Source organism: Strix aluco, chromosome 1 (genome assembly GCF_031877795.1).
Source record: "Strix aluco isolate bStrAlu1 chromosome 1, bStrAlu1.hap1, whole genome shotgun sequence".
NCBI lineage: Eukaryota > Metazoa > Chordata > Aves > Strigiformes > Strigidae > Strix > Strix aluco.
The window spans coordinates 9,837,727-9,855,502 of NC_133931.1; the positions used below are offsets into that span (position 1 = coordinate 9,837,727).

Consider the following 17,776-nt stretch of genomic DNA (forward strand, 5'->3'; position numbering starts at 1 on the left):
TGAAGGTCTTTTTAAAAGACACCCAGAGTGGTTCTCACGGCACTGTGCCCTGCAGACAGGTACTGTACACCTCATAAACTTTCAGAAGGTACCAATAATTATCTGTTGTCACAGAGGACTGCACAGATAACCTAGATAATGTTGCTGCATTGCAGAGATGACTGAATTGCTGAAAGAACAAACAAGAGAGTTTCAAGTTCAAAATTCATTAGAATTTAATTATAAGAAATAAGGCCTCATTAAACAAACTCTCTAACTCTGTTGGAAAGAAAGACAGGGGAACTAGCTTGTACATACCAGGTTGATGAAATGACCTAGTATAAACATCCAGATTGGATTAATATATGTAACAGGAGACTCCATCTGCTTTAATGTCAAAACATGAAACCATTAACAATTTTTTTTCTGTGTTCTAAGACCAGGATATATTGCAACTCAACACTGCTATTTTGTTTGTATTTAATACACTTGTTTTGAAGTACCATTAAAATGAATGCAGGTCATAACAGCAAAAGGCAGTGTTACATTTTCAAAACCATTATATTGTGAATTATTTTTTATTCCCTTCCATTCTAGGCATCACAGTTGCAGTTCTGGGACCACATTTGTTTTGGCACAAGCCAATTCTGCATGATGCCATGGGATTTTGTACCACATTTAGAAGGATAACACTGTCCATAGCAACATACAGCAAAAAAAAACCTGCTTGCAAACAAGTGCACATATGCAATCTGATTTTATGCTCCCAATTTAATAATTTTCTCTATAGTTTATAGCAAAGTGTAAACATTTTGAGACAGTAATTCTTAAGAGTCCAACATCAGTCCCCTGAAACTCCTAGAGAAGCTCATCTTTCCCCTTTGGCAACAAGAGAGCATAGGAAGGCTACTCAGATGCTGAACGTCTGTAACATGAATAGCTCCCCCCTTTCCATTTCATCTCCACAGTATGTCTTCCTACTGCCTATTTAGTCCTTGGTGCCAGTTAGGGAGCTGGCATGGAGAGCAGCAGGTCAGCCAGTTCCATCCCTGAACCCAACCAGTCACCACACAAGCACTTAGTCACCAGTGTACAATATAGCCCTGTTTTTGTTTTCTTTCTTCACAGCTATGGTGTGATTTTGACAAACCAGTAACCCTGAAGAACCAGACGTTCAATTCATCTGCATCTTTTACAGACATCTGTTCCTATCCTGAGGTATTTCTGAGGGTACTTTTGAATCTGAGGCATGAATTCACAAAGATTACATGGCAACCACTACCTGGAATCAGTGACCTGTGTACTGGTGGTGGAGTCAGGTGCCTCAACAACACTGTGAAGCTGAACCTTTGCATATATCCATATGCTGATAGAAAAAGCAGAGGCGGGTTACAGAAGGATTTAGTCTTATGGTCTAATGGGGCATTACAACCAAGTTTCAACCTCTGAACTTCATACAGAACCTTTATGCTGGAAATACATCTAGCAGTGATTCAGTAACCTAGTGCAATAAAATACGCTATTTAACACATATGAAGCTAATGGAGACTAATACTTCTTCAACAGGAAAACCATCAGTCATTTACTGTAGTTATTTTAAATTTGTTTTTGGAACAAAAAAAAATCCTCTCTATGATGAGGATCAGGCAACAAAATCAATGGGTTGGTCATGTGCAGGTAAAAGAGGTATGTTGCCTAGAAATTCATATGGCAGTGTCATGATACTGCCAGGAGCATGCTGCAAATGCAGGGAAGCAGAATTTTCTACAGAGGAACTGTACTAAAGAAAAACTGTACTCAGAAGAATGAAGGCTATCTCTCCTAAAGCTGTATGATAGGAGTTAATTTAAACTACATCTGGACTGTGGGTGTTGATGTTGCTATTTTAAATCTGAACAGCTCATGACCATGATTGTCTCTCTATATCCAGTATCAGCTGCATGGGTTGCATTTGACAGATGACTAATCATTGAGCAAAATGAGATCACAAAGAGATTAGAAAATGAGATATGAATAAAACTTCCAGGCATCACATTTTAAGAAAGTAGTGTAACTAAGCTAACCCTGCAATATTAAAAATAAAATTTTTACAAATATATTAAAAAACACACAAACCTGTGGCTTTATCCTCTCTTCAATTAGTGTGAGAAAAGGATTAAAGCAGGAATATGATTCTCCCATCCTGATTAATGTGGGTCTTGTGGAAATTCAGAATCCAAAGGAAGATAAATTATTTTCTCTAATGAAAAGTTGACTTTTCATTAGCAAACTACTACATGCAGCATCTGTCTCTTTTCTCTTTTAACTATACAGGATGCCCTTTCCTTTCTCATACAATGAAAATTCTATAAAGGCACAGAGGAAGATTTCCGCTAGCATGGAGGTTCCATGTAAAATAGAGAATTTGTAATTTCCCATTCTATTCTAGCAAAACCCTTACTTTTGAAGTGTCCTGCACCCTAAGAAGACCGAGAACTGAAATCCAGAGCAATTTTTTTTATACTTCTGATCAATTGATCATTTATATAGATATTTATGGAGTTAATATGTAGTCACTGATCACCAAAAGTAACCAGTGCTGTTTTCTATTCAGTATTTTGTCTTCACTGGTGTGCTGGCAATGGTGACTTGTGCAGTCTTTCTTCGTCTCAACTCTGTCCTGAAGCTGGCAGTACTTCTCATCATGATTGCGATCTATTCTCTTCTGACTGAGACCATTTATGCTTCCCTTTTTCTGCAATATGACAACTTTAACCACAATGGAGAGTAAGTGTTCACAGTCCCCTTTAGGAACTGTTTTTTAATAAGGTCAAGTCTTGCTAGAGTTTGCGCACATTGTATAGCACCATATTTAAGTAAGGAGTGATGGTTGCAAGAGGCAATGACTAATCCAGAAAGATTTATACTGCGATTCTTTCTTAAGTCTTTTTATTAAAATGTTCATTTCATGAGGACATTTAAATATTGAGCAGGGTTTTTTGTGTGCCGTTTATGTCTTCCATAGTCTATCCATGTTGCTAAAAATATGCATTACAGTGCATATAGATTGGTTGCTTCTATTCTTGAAAACTGTAGAGATACTGTTTGAAACTCTTCTCAATTTAAGAAAACAGGAGTGAACAATTGATTTTTTAGGGACGGGGTTTTAACTGAATAAAATCTAAACTATAACGTGTTGCTGTGAAAGATATAAGAAATACAGGGATGACTGAGTTTTGTAGGAGTGCATTTGAAGGATAGACTCCTCCTCCCAGGCTTCCTTCCCAGCAAGAGTAGTTGACGAGGAGGACAGAAGAGTCACAGTAATTTGCAGTCAGAGATGAACTAAGCATTGCAATAACTGAATTTTGAGCAACAGTGATTTAGCTCATTCAGAAAAACACTTCTTCAATCTTTGATACTTGACCAATGTAGTATTACAGATGGTTGTTCTTGTAAGTGCATGCCAGATGAAGATCCTCAGAATGACAGAAAAGCATGGATTTGCAGTACAATTAGTTCTCACAACAGCCACACCTTTATACATAGTAAGACTCTGCATCTTTCCTTGCTAGCTTCCTATGGTAGCAAGGTACTAAAAATCTGGTATGCAATTCCATTTCTTAATGCTAGTTATCCTCCTAAAATAACTAATGATATGACAGGTAGCATATTCACTGCAGACCCCAGTAAACATGGCAAATGGTAGTAAGCAATATTTTGGCTAAGCATCTAGAAGTAGAAATCATGATCATTGTGTTTAATTTTTGTCCCTAATCAAGCACGGCAAAGAAAGATTCTCTCTTGTGTGAAAATCTTAGAGAATTCAGAGTAGTTTCTACTCCCTGTGTCAATGAAACTCTCTAGTGACTTTTATCACAGAAGAGTAAGAAAAAGTCAGGAATATTCTCTAGAGTAGACAGCAGCCCAGGACATAGGGAACTCAGCTGAGATGCTCCATGCTCAGGACAAGGATCTGAACTTCAGCTCTGACATTAGGGAACATGAGGTTCAAGGCTGTGTGTCCAGAAATGTATCTGTTTGCTTAGCTATACCAATTAGTTGAATGAAGATTTTGCAACTCCCTACAAAATTCATCTAGCTATATATTTGTGGCTATAGGTACATTGCCACAATATGCAATAACAGATGAGTTCATAACTAAGACCTCTGAGGCTGTTGCCTTTAGCCAGCGTACAAGGGGTCCTTCTGTAATGAATGTAATTAGGAGGTTGTATTTCAGACAACTTCAAAATGGGAAACATTTGGATTCCAAAATATTTGCAGATGACAAAGATGTTTCCTGCCTGTCTTTGGCTCTATACTGATGACTCATTTCCTCACAGTAAATTCTTCATTAGCCCCACAATGTCAGTTCAGTTAGCTCTCTCACAAGGAAGTTTCCTTTTGGTTTATTCTTCATCAGGCTCTGCTCTTTCTCTCTCTAATTTCTCTGTCATAAGAATCCTCCTCTGACAAATATCACCTGATCTTTTTTATTTAAGATTACTACAGAAAATGGATTCAGGGTCTGGACTCTGCTTTATTCTTAGATCTCAAGATAGACAGAGGAGTGTCCCAAAGTCTCTTCCAACTTCCACTCCTTGTTTACTCCTTTATTAACTTTTTTCCACAACTTCAAGCTTTAAACACCTCTTAACCTCATCTTTCCTCATCTCCCTTCAAAAAAATAATTGCCAAGTATCCATGTTCGATTCACCTCCAAATTTAGTTCTTTCTCCCTTTTCTTTTGCTATAAGATTGGCCCTACAAGTTCCCCAACCTCTTTATTTATATATTTTCCCCTGGGAAACATGCCTTTTTTAAAAACCCTGATATTACAGAGATACTCAATCTCTCCAGTTTTTTCATCTTTTCACATAACTGTAATTTCTCTTCATATTTGAAACCCCCTTCATAACTGTAATTTCTCCTCATATTTGAAATCCCCTTTAACTGTTCTGGATCCCTTTCACCTGTGCTCCACACATAGCATCTCAGCGATTTCATACAGCAGATTTCATACAGCAGATTTCATACAGCCAGTACCTTCCTGGCTCATCTTTGCTTCCCTATTGTCTGCAAGTTTCCTTTTCTTCCCCTGTCATTTCTTCTCTGCACTCCTCTTTGTAGCTCAGTAAAACTAGTCCTAATTACTGTTTGTCATTTGTCCCCTTTGATCCACACCTCCTTCCTTCACCCACTTGTCACCTTTTCCAGACCTTTCTCACAATGTGGGGATGTTTAACTTTCAGCACCTGCCTTGGGGTTCATCTTTTATGTCTAGGGCCTATTCACCTTCACAGTCTAGAAGTTTCCCTTTCCCAGCTCCAGCCTCAACCTTTCCCCATCCAGGTCCCACCTCCTGTACTCTGCAAGGGCTGTGGTGTTCATGGTTGTTTACCAGGCTTCCAGGAAAAGAGAGTGAGTGACACAAAATTGCATATCAGGTTTGGAAGAGAAAGATCATCTTCTGTGTAGCTACTGTAGGCTGCAATTTAGTTATTTAATACATTTGTCTCCAAACAGTGAGCCATGCAATTACACTCCTGTTCTCTTGAACTAATTATTGCTAAGTTAAATTTTCAAATGCAGGGGATTTTTTAAAGAACAACAAAAAGTACCAGGGTTCATTATGAAATGAAACTTCTGAACAATTACAACACTGACAAATCAATAACTGTATTTTACTTTGGATTTTTTTTTCCAGCACAGACTTCCTGGGTACAAAGGAGGCATCTTTACTACTGATGGCAATGTTCCTTTTAGCTGTATTTTATCACGGTCAACAGGTAATGCAAACATTTGTTTTAACCATTCTCTATATCACTTGCAATTACAGGATGTGACAATAATTATTTTCAAAATACCAACTACCTTTTTATTCACTTGAGCATATGACCTTTAACAATTTAATAAACCATATGCAGAATCTGATTAAAGAAAACCCACATCTGACACTGCTTAGCATTCTTAAAGAACATGTGCTATATTATATTCAGCAATACACAAGTTATATTGCATTGTGTAGTAGAAATTAAAGGAACAAACAGGACTTCATTTATCTTAGGTACATGTACAATTCCAGTGGCATCTGACTGCTTCAGTGCACTCGAGTAGGCATAAAACCAAATGAGGAAAGGGAATAACAAACAGTAAATAATAAAACTCACATGAAATGGCTTAGTAGGTTCATAGAGGAAAAAACAACAGATTTGAGGAAACGAGGAAAATTTGCGGTAAGCACCAACACTAATTTCTTTGGGTCATGGACCACTTGCAAGAATTCTTTCACCTGGACTTAGTTCATAACGAGGATTTAAGGGTCTCAGAGCTTTAGGATTGATACCCTCGAGAGGTAAGTGAGAAACTGGGTATTTCAAGATTCTATACACAGTGCACAGGGAAAGTGAAGTACGACAATGAAGATTTAAAACAACAAATGCATTGAAGAAAAGGCACATAAAGCAGGGTGTTTTCTCCACAGTGTTTCTGGTTGTCAACCTCTAGGCTGACGCATGTCAAACATTTTGACTTCAGGCAGTTTCTGGTCACATAAAGGCAAATGGGACCACTGCATTAAAAGAAGGAGCAACCACAATTGCCTTTAAACATTGTTCTGCGTGTTCAACTTGCTTAAAGATTTTTCCCCTCAAGAGCACTAGGTTCATTAATACCAGCATTTCTCAATCATCATAATTTGAGTGAGGCAATAAGAGAGGAACGTTGCTGTGATTAATAACACAGTATCATACACTGTATTACAATATTACAATAACTTTATAAGTTGTGCAAGTACCTACAGGCTCCATTCCTTCCACAGGAGAGCAAAAAGAAGGCAACACGTAGACATTCTAGTAATTTTCTTCCTTCCTATCTTCTTTCTGAGGAAATGAGGAATGAGTGAGTAGGAAAGCAAGGGACGAAACACGCTTTATACCCAGATTTAAGTTTGACGGGAAACAATCCACTTTGACATTTATTTATCAAGACATAAAGCCCATTTAGGAAAAATATGCAACAAATAAGAACTGAATATCCCAGATTCATGATAAGCCTTATAATATTCCCAACAATTTTTAACGTAAGCAAAGATACAAATCTAAGGGTTGGGAATCATCTAAAATGAGAGTAAGTACTAAGAAAGAAAACACTAACGGAGTCTAAGTAAAGCAAGTATGAGGCAGAATCCAGGCAATGCTCTTCAGGATCACAATTCTGAGTGTAAATATCTGTCTTCTACAAAAGCTTGATCTGGGGTGTTTAAGAGTATTTTCCAGCCCAGAGGTCTGTTAGTACAGCACAGTCTTTTTCCATCCTATTAATATTCCTGTTCCATAAAACAGGGTGACTGCATTCAAGCTACCCTTGGAAATTGTCCCTGAGACGTGTTAACTCCTGCATGTTCTCCCAAATCATTCACAGGACCACTCTGTCAATTTAGCAATATCCAATGGCAGTGCCCAAGAACATTTTCTTGTATTGTTTAATTTCCTCCAGCACAGATTAGCTTCTCACAAACTGCAAAAGTATTCTGAAGTAAAATAGCTTAAAACTGGCCTCATTCTAGGTGGATTTACAAAAAAGATTACTTTTGTAGCATTAAATTTATGGGTCTTTTATTTCTGAACAACTAACTACTGTTCTCTACCCATTGTGATTTAAAGTTAATCCCCACTTTTGCATCCAAAATTTTAAGTTAGATTCAAGAAAAAGTTGTGTGAGACTGTCTAATTAGACTCAGAGCTTTCTTAAAATCTTACCTGTACTTCAGCCAATAAATCTCGAGGTGTCTTGTGCTAAACCCATAATTAAAAGTCATTGTGTTACTGTTACATGACATCAGGTTAAATAGGCTAATTCCCTATTAGAAATTCAATTTCATCTAGAAGCACATCTTTTTAACATGAGTAATATATATCTTACAGCAGTGTTTCTGCAAACTAAACTTGAGAAAAAGCGCATGAAAGAGGTTTTGCGGACAATTCTGAGGTTAGACTTATTCTGTGGCAAAATGTGTTCATTTATCTCTTTATCTTTTTAACAAGTAGAATATTTTGTATGAACATAAGCTATCACTTAAAATCTTATCAAAATACAATACTATATACAGTTTTCTTTATTAGAAATGCATTTCTAGTAAAAACACACAATATAAATAGCTTATTAACCCTGAGTGAAACCTTCTGCCATGGTTTTAAAAGAGAAGGTCTTAACAATTGCAAAGAGGGAATAAAACTACCCACAGCAGACTCAGTCCCTCCTCTCCCTCCACTCAATTAGCCCTAAAAAGACACCTTACAAAACAGAGGCCAAAATCCATTCTGGTTTCTTTTAGATTGTAGATCTGAGTGTACACCTTGCCTACACCAGATGAGTGTTCTGATGTAGGCAAGTGTTGACTGAGTGACTGGTTTGCTTTTCTGCTTCTGGGGCTCTTTAGTACAAAGACTTGAACTTTGACAGTGCAGGCACAGATGGCTATGAACCTAATAACATTCTGGGTGTCAGGGCTGTGGCTTGGCTCTACAGAGCCTTGTGGGAAGGGAGGAGAGACTGACATCTCTACACAGCAATTTATCTGCAACAAACATGCCCCTCTGAACCTTCTTCATGCTTGGGAAAAAGGGGAGGAATCAGGAAACATGAAGAGGAGATTTTTCCAACTGAAAAAGAGAGGAAGAGACATACTTAATTCTGGTATTACACTTCAGGTCTCTTCATTATCCTTTCTATATTCAGATTTTAATGTGACAAAGAAAGGATATTTGTTTGTTTTATCTGGAGTTAGACTGTTTTTGGTGGTTGAAAGTGTCCCTTTGGGATGTAAATCCTCTTTTCTCATTCTCTAAGGAAGAATATACTATACCACAAACACTGATCCTTACCTTGTGCTTTCCTTGTCTGTGACAGTTGTCTGCAGAGTGTTTGGGTTGTACAGCATTTAGAAGACATAGGTAGTGTTAAACTTTGTGTGTAATACATCTTCTCTATTTTCTTCACTCACTATTACAATTAGGGGGATCTCATAGAGCTACATATCAGGGCAAGAAAACATGGACATTTCCAGATTTATGTTGCAGACAGTCATTTTTATTGACACCGCTGTGCCCAGGAACATTTCATTACACAATCAAAAAATAAATCCAAAACTCAACCCTATAATTTTGTTAGTTTTAACATATATGAGAACATAGCAAAGCATCTACTTAAAATTTTCTATTTTCAGATCTCATATGTGGCACACCCTTTTATTTCTGAATTAACGGTGTCATCTCAGTTGTCCAATGATGATGCAAGAAAAATATTTCATGTTACAATGTGATTATAAATAACCAAAATGATGTTATCTAAAAAGTAAAGATTAGCTACTGCTATTCTAAGCTAGGATTAGAGATGTGAAATTTTCCTGTACAGAAGCATAAAAAATCAACTGTGAAAAACTGTACTACCTGTTTTTGCAAAGCTCTTATTGTAGTAGCATTAAATATCTGAAGCATCAGATAACTCATAATTTACCAGCAGCTTCTGCTCCACGCCAATCTGCAAAATACCTTTAGAACTCCTTGCAAAATTATAGTCAATGTTGCCTTCTCAGTCAGCTGGTAGAGATAAAAGTCAGTTATCATCTGGTATGGGCTCTCTCTTCTAGCACAAAATGAGGGGTGAAGGAAACTGAAAAATGTTGGAAAAAAAGATTTTAAAATACTTTTTCCTGACAGTTTTTTTTGTGCAGTTAATTTAGGGAATTAGTAGTCACAAGATTGGAGATCAAAACATTAGAACTAGAAAAGAGATTAATTGCTTATAAAGGTAGCAATAGCATCCAGAGGGCAAGTAAATCACTGCTAAATTGCATACAAGCTTTGGAAGTTTATACCAAGCCAGGCTCCCTTTTAGCTTTTAGGAAGGAAAGCTCCCTGGAGTACAGTCAACCTATAAGTCCCCTTGCAAGGTGCTTTGCATTTTCTTCTGACAGTTTGCCATTGACCACTGCTGGTAATGAAAAATGTCAGCAAGATGAGTCACTAAACAATGCGTGAACCCCCTCTTAGTCACTCCCACCCACTGCAGGCTTGCACTTTATCTCAGTTTGGTACGTGAATTATATCCCAACCACTTCCTTAATCCCAGCACCTTTTGGCAAACCATTTGATGTCTCTCCCAATTGTAAAAGTCATCTATTTGCTGGTATAATATGCTTCTCTGCTGGGTGTTTGATTATTATCTCTTGTTAGAGCATCTCAAGCCTCCCAAATATGTTTTCTCTTTCAGTTTACTGCACACGGATATATTTCCATCATTTTCAATAAAGCTGTAGTTTAATAAATCATCCCTTGTGCAAGCTACAGTATCACCTGCCTTAAAACGTGCTTAAAACCCTCCTTCAGTGTTATGCACCTAAAAGTTCTGGCAGTGTTGGTCCTGCCCATGTGCTGACACACATATACCTCTCAGGCAAGCAGCATGATGTTTCGACATGTTCCCTGCTTCAGCTAGCAGACTGTCGTCATTTATGTATATAAGAATATGCATTTTTATATATGTATATAAAAATACATAATACATATATATACACACATATAAACTGTGCTGTGCAGGAAAGTTCCTTTTGTTCTGTACACATACCTCACTGAAAACCATTTAAGTTCAGTTTGTAGCTGAGGTGAGGGTATCAGGCACTGCCACTGTGCACATAGTAAATTCTGATTGCAGACTCGGGATCCATGATATATCAGGGACAGAGTATTTGATGGGTTATCAAATAGCATGTCTTTCACTATCTTTTAAAATACTTAAATTGTAAATAAGTGCATACCCCAACAGTAAAAATACCTCATTTTTGGTGCCACAGATTTGAAAGTCCTCTTTGGGAGTGTGTTGGGCTGTTATAGCTAGTTTTGCTGAAAGATGTTCATCCTTGAAAAGTAAACTACCTGTCTCTGCAAAGTGTTTAGAATGACCCTTGTGCTATTTTCTCATGAAAATAATTTCATTTGAAAACACATATGAAAAGGGGAATATATTTATTTCATACCAATACCAATATCTTCCAATACCTTGTCTTCTGTCTGACTCCATTATCCAATTAATAAAGAGTTGTTTAAAAGGAAAATAATTTTATGGCATTTTCTAGCCCCTGACCATAGCAGTAATATGACAAATATTATTTTGCCCAAGATTCCTCTGAGACACTTACCATACACAAGGAAGAGAAATAATCTCTTTTTCTGGCAATGAAATCAAATTCTTTCAGAGTCAAAGATCTTCAGAAGCACTGATAGCAGTTACATGGCAGGAGCAGCCTGCCAGGATGACAATACAAATTCTACTCTTATCTTGTCAGGTTTTATTTTTGCCTTTTTTTTTCTTTCTGGAACTGCAGCTTGAATACACAGCAAGGCTGGATTTTCTGTGGCGTGTTCAAGCAAAAGAAGAAATCAATGAAATGAAGGAGCTAAGGGAGCACAATGAAAATATGTTACGAAATATTTTACCCAGTCACGTTGCCCGTCACTTCCTGGAGAAGGATCGGGATAATGAAGTATGTATCAGTTTTATTTTTGATACTTTTATCTAATTAGCAAAAGAAAAGCAGATCTGTTAGGAAATTGTTAGAACTTAATTCTCAATAGGATTTATTACACAAATACTGCCAATATTTGGTATCTGATCCACATTAAAAAAAAAAATCAAGTTTTAAAGTAAAGGGTTCTGCACTTCTAGGACCACATCTGCAGTGGTGTTCCAAGGTTCAGGCTCACCAGTAGGAGACACATGGACCTACTAGAGCAAGTCTAACAGAGGGCCACTAAAATGATTGGGGGATTGGGGCACATGACATATGAGAAGAGACTGAGAGAGATGGGTTCATACAACCTTAAGAGGAAAAGGCTGAAAGAGGATCTCATCATTGTCTTCAACTATCTAATGGGTGTTTATAGAGAAGACAGAGCCAAATTCTTCTGCAATGTGCAAGCAAAAGGACAAGAGACAATGACACATGCTGTAGGAAGAAAAATCTCAGTTAGATACAAGGGAAAAAGAATCCCTGGGAAAGTGATCATTGCATCAGGGCTCAGAGAGGTTGTGAAAACTTGTCCTGGAGATATTCAACCCTCAACTGAACAAGATCATGAGAGACTTGACCTAATTGGCCATGCTTTGAGTGGGAACTGTAGTAGATTACCTTCAGAGGTCCCTTCCAACCCATGACTCTATGAAAATCTAGTATTCCTAAAAAAGATATGTGAATTTAACAGAATGCCTGTGCAACCTTAAGATAGCCCAATGTTGCAGAGTATTATTATGACTGTGCCAGTTATTCTGGAAGGAATCTGTGCAACAGGCACTCACATCTTCAGACCCAAGAGAACATTTTTGCCATTTCATATTGGCCCTGAGTTACCTCTTTGGGCAGTTAACAAAACACCCATTTCAGAAACATAGTTTGTGGCTATGTTCCTAAAAAGTGTTTGTAGTATACAAAGAAAAGCTTGATAAGGAGCCTCTGGATATTCCTAAAACAGGATTTGAAGAGAGGTTGCCGAAGGGATTAAGGGAAGTTCAGAATTTGTTTCTGAAAGCAGCAGTTAAGTCATTTACTCCTTATCTGAAATAAGGCAAATGTGTATTACAATATTATCAGTCAATGAAGGCTATTGTATGATGAAACTGGAATTTTCTCATGTAATGTTGGAATTATCTTTCATAATGAAGAGATAACAAATGGTGCAAGATTCAGGTTGTCAGCACAGACATAACTATTCATTGTGCAGCAAAAAGGAACCAAGGCTATCTTTTTCTGATTGTACATTTTGGAAATAGATGTAGCCAAATGAATTAAACTGCACAATGAGGAATCATTGTGTTCTGAAGATGTGATTTCAAATATCACCTAGGGAAGGACGACATAGTGAGCAGTTACAGGAAAAGGCACTTTAGAAATCAGCCTCCTGAGGAATTTTACACTCTGTGGGTATTAAACTGCCATAAAAACACTGCTCTGCACTTGAGAAACTGTGTGTGTGAAAGCAACTAGGTTAAAATGCTTCATTACAAATGAAGCAGACCCCAATACCATCCATGAGTGTGTTCTGGCAATCTTGCATTATGGATTTTCAGGGAATACATGTCCTCTCTTACACATTCATTCACATACACTCACACGCATAATAATCTTCAGAAGCAAACAGATGCCCCATGGATCACTGCTGATGCTTCAGTAATTTGCCACTGAATTCAATTCCACCACCCCTGCTTTTTGTAAGGCAATTTCCAAAGTGACTATACATGGGGATGATTTATGCATGAGCTGGCTGGCTGTAACATCTACCAGATTTCAGTACAATCAATCCTGCAGTTCATGTCTGGCCATTAAGTTAATTTCTCTGCTCTCAAAAAATGAATTCCCAAATGTGTACTGTAAGCATTTTCTCCTGGATGTATTATTTCTGTCTTGATGCTTCTTACCAAAAATAGAAAGACGGAGCAGCTGAAGGTTTCAGCCAGTTGCTTTCTATCTTCATGATCTGAGTAAAGAGTATGCCTGAGTGTATATATGCTTCTCTTAACACATATTGTCCAGTCTTCCATAAACATCCACAAACTAACATGTATATTACTTTTTTCTATACCTATGAAAGGGAATAAGAATGTCTTTAGAGTATGGCTTCCATGACCCTGCAGATGTTATTCAGTGAAAGAAAATGTAAGGGCAGGAAGGAAATCAATCATGTTTTTTCTCAATCAAAGCTTTGCAGTGTCTTTGGAAGCTAGTAGAACTTTTCCACTTTTACTGTAGAACACATTGTTAAACAGTCTAGATGAGTAGCACCATTAACAACATAACAAAATGCAGGGCAGGGGTTCAGGATGCTTTTCTAGGGAGAAGCAAGATGAAGAAAGGAGAGGAGCCTGACGTGTTTACATCAGGTGTATGGCATCCAGCAGTAAGTCCTTTTATCCTGAGACCAAAGTACTAAATTTTCCTAAAGTATACTAACAAGAACATTGAGAAGCAATTACTCCAGGTCAGAATGTCATAAGAGAAGTCCCAGAGCAAAAATGAAAGTATCCACCATTGGGTAAAATTAGAAGTTGAAGTTAAAGAAAAATTAAACAAAAGAGAATGCATATGGTTATGGTATATAAGCCACTAGAAAAGCATATTAGGAGTTGGGGGGGTGGGCTGGGGGGGTGTGGGGGGGGTGGTGCTCAGTCCCTGGCATTTTAGAAGTTGAAATTAGTTTTGTTCCTAAAAATTTGTTTGGGATCATAGAAGAACTGAACGCATTTTCACATACATAATAACACAAACACATCCATAGATAAATCTGTCATTCAGTTCCAAAGTGAATTATATGAGTAACATAAGTGGAAGCTTATCCCAGGGCATATTTTATTCTAATAGCTTCCTGTGTTCCATCCCTTATAAGCTTCCTTCTGTCTCCAGTAACTCCATTATCACCCTCATGTTTCTCCCTCCTTTCAAACCCTAATAACAGGAACCTCACACAGAGCCAGGCAACCAAATAGCTCCATAGTCACTTTAGGAGAACCACAGTTTACCACAGAGTAAGGGATCTCTGAACACTTGTGAATAAACAAACTTGTAAAGGGCTGCAGTAGTGTGAAGTATAAATTATCCACCAGAAAATGTGGTAACCGAGTTAATCTCTACAAAGAGGTCATATTAGACATTTTAAATGGTCCCATATGATCCCTGTTAATCAACAAATTTAGAAAAATATTGTCAACTGCAAACATTTATGAAACAGACTTAAACAATAATAAATAATAATAAGCATTAGGTTCCTTTTAATTGTCTAACAATGTTTGATTTTCTGGTATTCATACTTGCAAAAAGCCCTTCATTTCTTCAAGTGGTTCCCCATATAAATCAAAATGAAAAATTCTATTTCATTTTTTCTGGCATAGCCCCCTGATCTCAGAAGCAGAAAAAGCAGACTTTCAAAGAAAGGCCAAACCCTGCATGTAATCCATGATAAAAAATGTGAGAGCTGTCAGTCTCCTGCTGAACTTGACTAACACTTAGTATATAAATGCTAACCTCAGATATTAAGTTATTACACATGGAAAAACCAAGAAACATTTTAATAACAGCCAATTATGCTCTCTTCCATATCTTACCATTTCAACTCATGTTTTCTTCACTGTTCTTTTAGGAATTATACTCTCAGTCCTATGATGCTGTTGGTGTGATGTTTGCTTCTATTCCTGGATTTGCTGACTTCTATTCCCAGACCGAGATGAATAACCAAGGAGTAGAATGTCTGCGCTTGCTGAATGAAATCATTGCAGACTTTGATGAGGTAATACCAGCTACTAGAGAAAATATGATAGCGCTTAAATGATGAGTTCCAAAATACCAAATATATCACCCTAAATTGTCAAATTTAATAACTATTCTGCTTCCAATAATTGTCTGGGGTTTTTTACACCAATTAGAATTGTGTATTTTGTTTTTTTTGTACTTAGTTTTGCCAAACTTTAGTCTGAATGCCCTAGTGAGATAGAAACTGAAAACAATAGTTACTTGAGTATAAACATGCATAAATAAAATCCCAGTCTGCTCCAGTGTATCTAGAAGACGAACATGGCTTAGATCTGTAGAAGAAAGAAGGATAAAGGTATTTACAACAGTTCTGGAAAGTAGTGGTCTAAATCCAAACAGATAAAAATGTTGTTTTGAAGTCATTGGTTGAATGGACTCCATGAATGTTAAAGCTAAAACAGCGTCAAGTTAAGTGTGAAGCACACAGCTCAGAAGTGAATGCTTGGTAGAGAATGAAAGGTGGTGAAGTATTAACAGAGGACACTTGTCTGGTCAGGTATGTTATACAGGAATAAATGAAATAAAGCTGCTTGCTTTACTTAGGAATTCAGAGGTGAAGGGAAATTTAAAAAAAATAATAAAAAAGGAAAGCACATAGAAAGGAAAAATAATTTATTTAGGTATCCCATCCAGTTAATTTCAGAAAGGGAGCTGAGGAGGGGATAAGATAAACAGAAGAAGTCAGATCCCCAATGTAGCTATTTCCAGGTGTAAGCAAGGAAAACCTGGAAAGTGAAGAGGAAGTCAGGAGCAAGTTGTATACTTGGTATATGGCATACCAACTAGTTAGTAAGGAAGCTTAGACAGGTGGTATCATGTCCAGCAATGAGACCAAGAGGAATTAAGGAAGGGGACAAAGGATAGACCAGTGAAGAACTTTGAAAAAACTTTAAAACTAGGAAAGGTGCAAAAGTAAGGCCAAACTTACCTAGCATGGGGATTTTTAACCTATACACTGCAAGATTTCTTCAGGAGTGAGTAGACATCCTGAGCTTTCTGAGTGGTAGAAGTACAATCTGAGGCATCTCTACTTGTCAGTGAGATTGGATCTGTGGGACAGACTGGAGTGGTCCAGATAGAAAAGGGGAGGGGAAAGAGGGAGGTGATGGTGGTATCATTGGTCTGTGACTCTGGGTTTAGTTAAGTTATCGAAAGACAAAGTGGGAAAAAGACATCCTTTTCAGAATTCTGCTGAACAAGGCAAGATCAGTACTAAATTGGACAGCAGGGGAGGGGTCACATGGATAGCAAGAAATCATTGAGAAACAGTAAAAAATCCTACCCAAGAAACCCATGTTTAATCTGTTTATCTCAAGGAATTTTTAAATTCATTTCTGTATTGTGGTAAAGTATCAACTGGAGAAGTGATAAGTGTATTGTCAGTTTAAAATTAAGATGTAGTTCAAGAAAACAGAGTTTGTTCCCTCAAAAGGAGCTGGAACTGGATCTCACATCCCACATAAGCTATGTAACTATGGACAATTATCTAAAACAGAGAAGGAAAAAACTCTACTTAGGTTATGGTTTGAAAAAAGACAACATCTTTTACCACTTTGGCTCTTAACTCAAAAGGCATTATCAGAGTGCAAAAGATTGAGATTTTGAGAGAAGACAAGAAGGCATACTCAGTTTTTGCATCTGGACAAGGATTCTGCCCATAGATTAACCATACAGAAAGCTTTTTTCCAGAAAATTAAAGTATTGGCAGAATTCTGACCTCTCCAGGATGTAGAATACAGCTGAATGAAGATTTGAGAATCACTGTCTTTTTTTTTAAAAAAAATAAATTATTTAGTTCTAACTCAGTCCTACTTTAAGCACCTATCTCTCTTTGCGGATCTAGCCTAGAGTTTTTGGTTTGGTTTGGTTTGGGTTGGGTTTTTTGCTTTGAAGAGCAAGTATCTCAAAGGGCTTCAGAGGAAGGTGCTGGAGGAAAAGTTGAAAGTGGAAGTCATATGACTGCAAAAAAGAGATTAGAAAAAGAGACTTTTTAAATTCCATTCTGAGCAGCAAGTACCTAAGGTGTCTCACAAGTTTTGAAGAATATATTTTCCATTTGTTCCTCTGGTGGAAGTTATGTTATCTTCATTTCATAAGTGGAAAACAAAGGCACAAAGGAGTAGTTGACTTTCATGCATTTTTTTGAAAACAAAAATACCTGTTCCCATACCAGAAGCTAGAACCTAAATATGAACCCAGATCAGGTACTTAATTGCATCTTCATTCTTCCTCATCCTGGGCATCTGCATGGGGAATGTTCATAGAGTGGTAGCTCATAAAAACTGAAGCAGGGTTAAGATTACTAAAATCTGAGACAATGAAATTGAGAGTTTATCCATATAATTGGTCAGGTACTAAAATTACTAGTTGGAAATAGAAGAATTCATGCATGCCTGTGCACTTTAGTAGAAAACAAATCTACTCTCCTATGAGAAGAGCTCTGTAATGTGTTAAGCTCCT

The 17,776-nt window shown here is 37.3% G+C and overlaps 1 protein-coding gene across 2 annotated transcripts in view; it reads left to right on the top strand.

Annotated features, from left to right (window-relative positions):
* The window catches only part of ADCY8 (adenylate cyclase 8), a 139,042-nt gene that overhangs the window by 112,274 nt on the left and 8,992 nt on the right, over nt 1-17,776 (top strand). For both annotated transcript variants that reach the window (XM_074840604.1, XM_074840700.1), the window contains 5 exons: nt 1,108-1,197; nt 2,573-2,745; nt 5,669-5,750; nt 11,345-11,503; nt 15,147-15,293. In XM_074840604.1, coding sequence (XP_074696705.1) covers nt 1,108-1,197; nt 2,573-2,745; nt 5,669-5,750; nt 11,345-11,503; nt 15,147-15,293 — 651 coding nt within the window. The remainder of the gene's footprint in view (nt 1-1,107; nt 1,198-2,572; nt 2,746-5,668; nt 5,751-11,344; nt 11,504-15,146; nt 15,294-17,776) is intronic.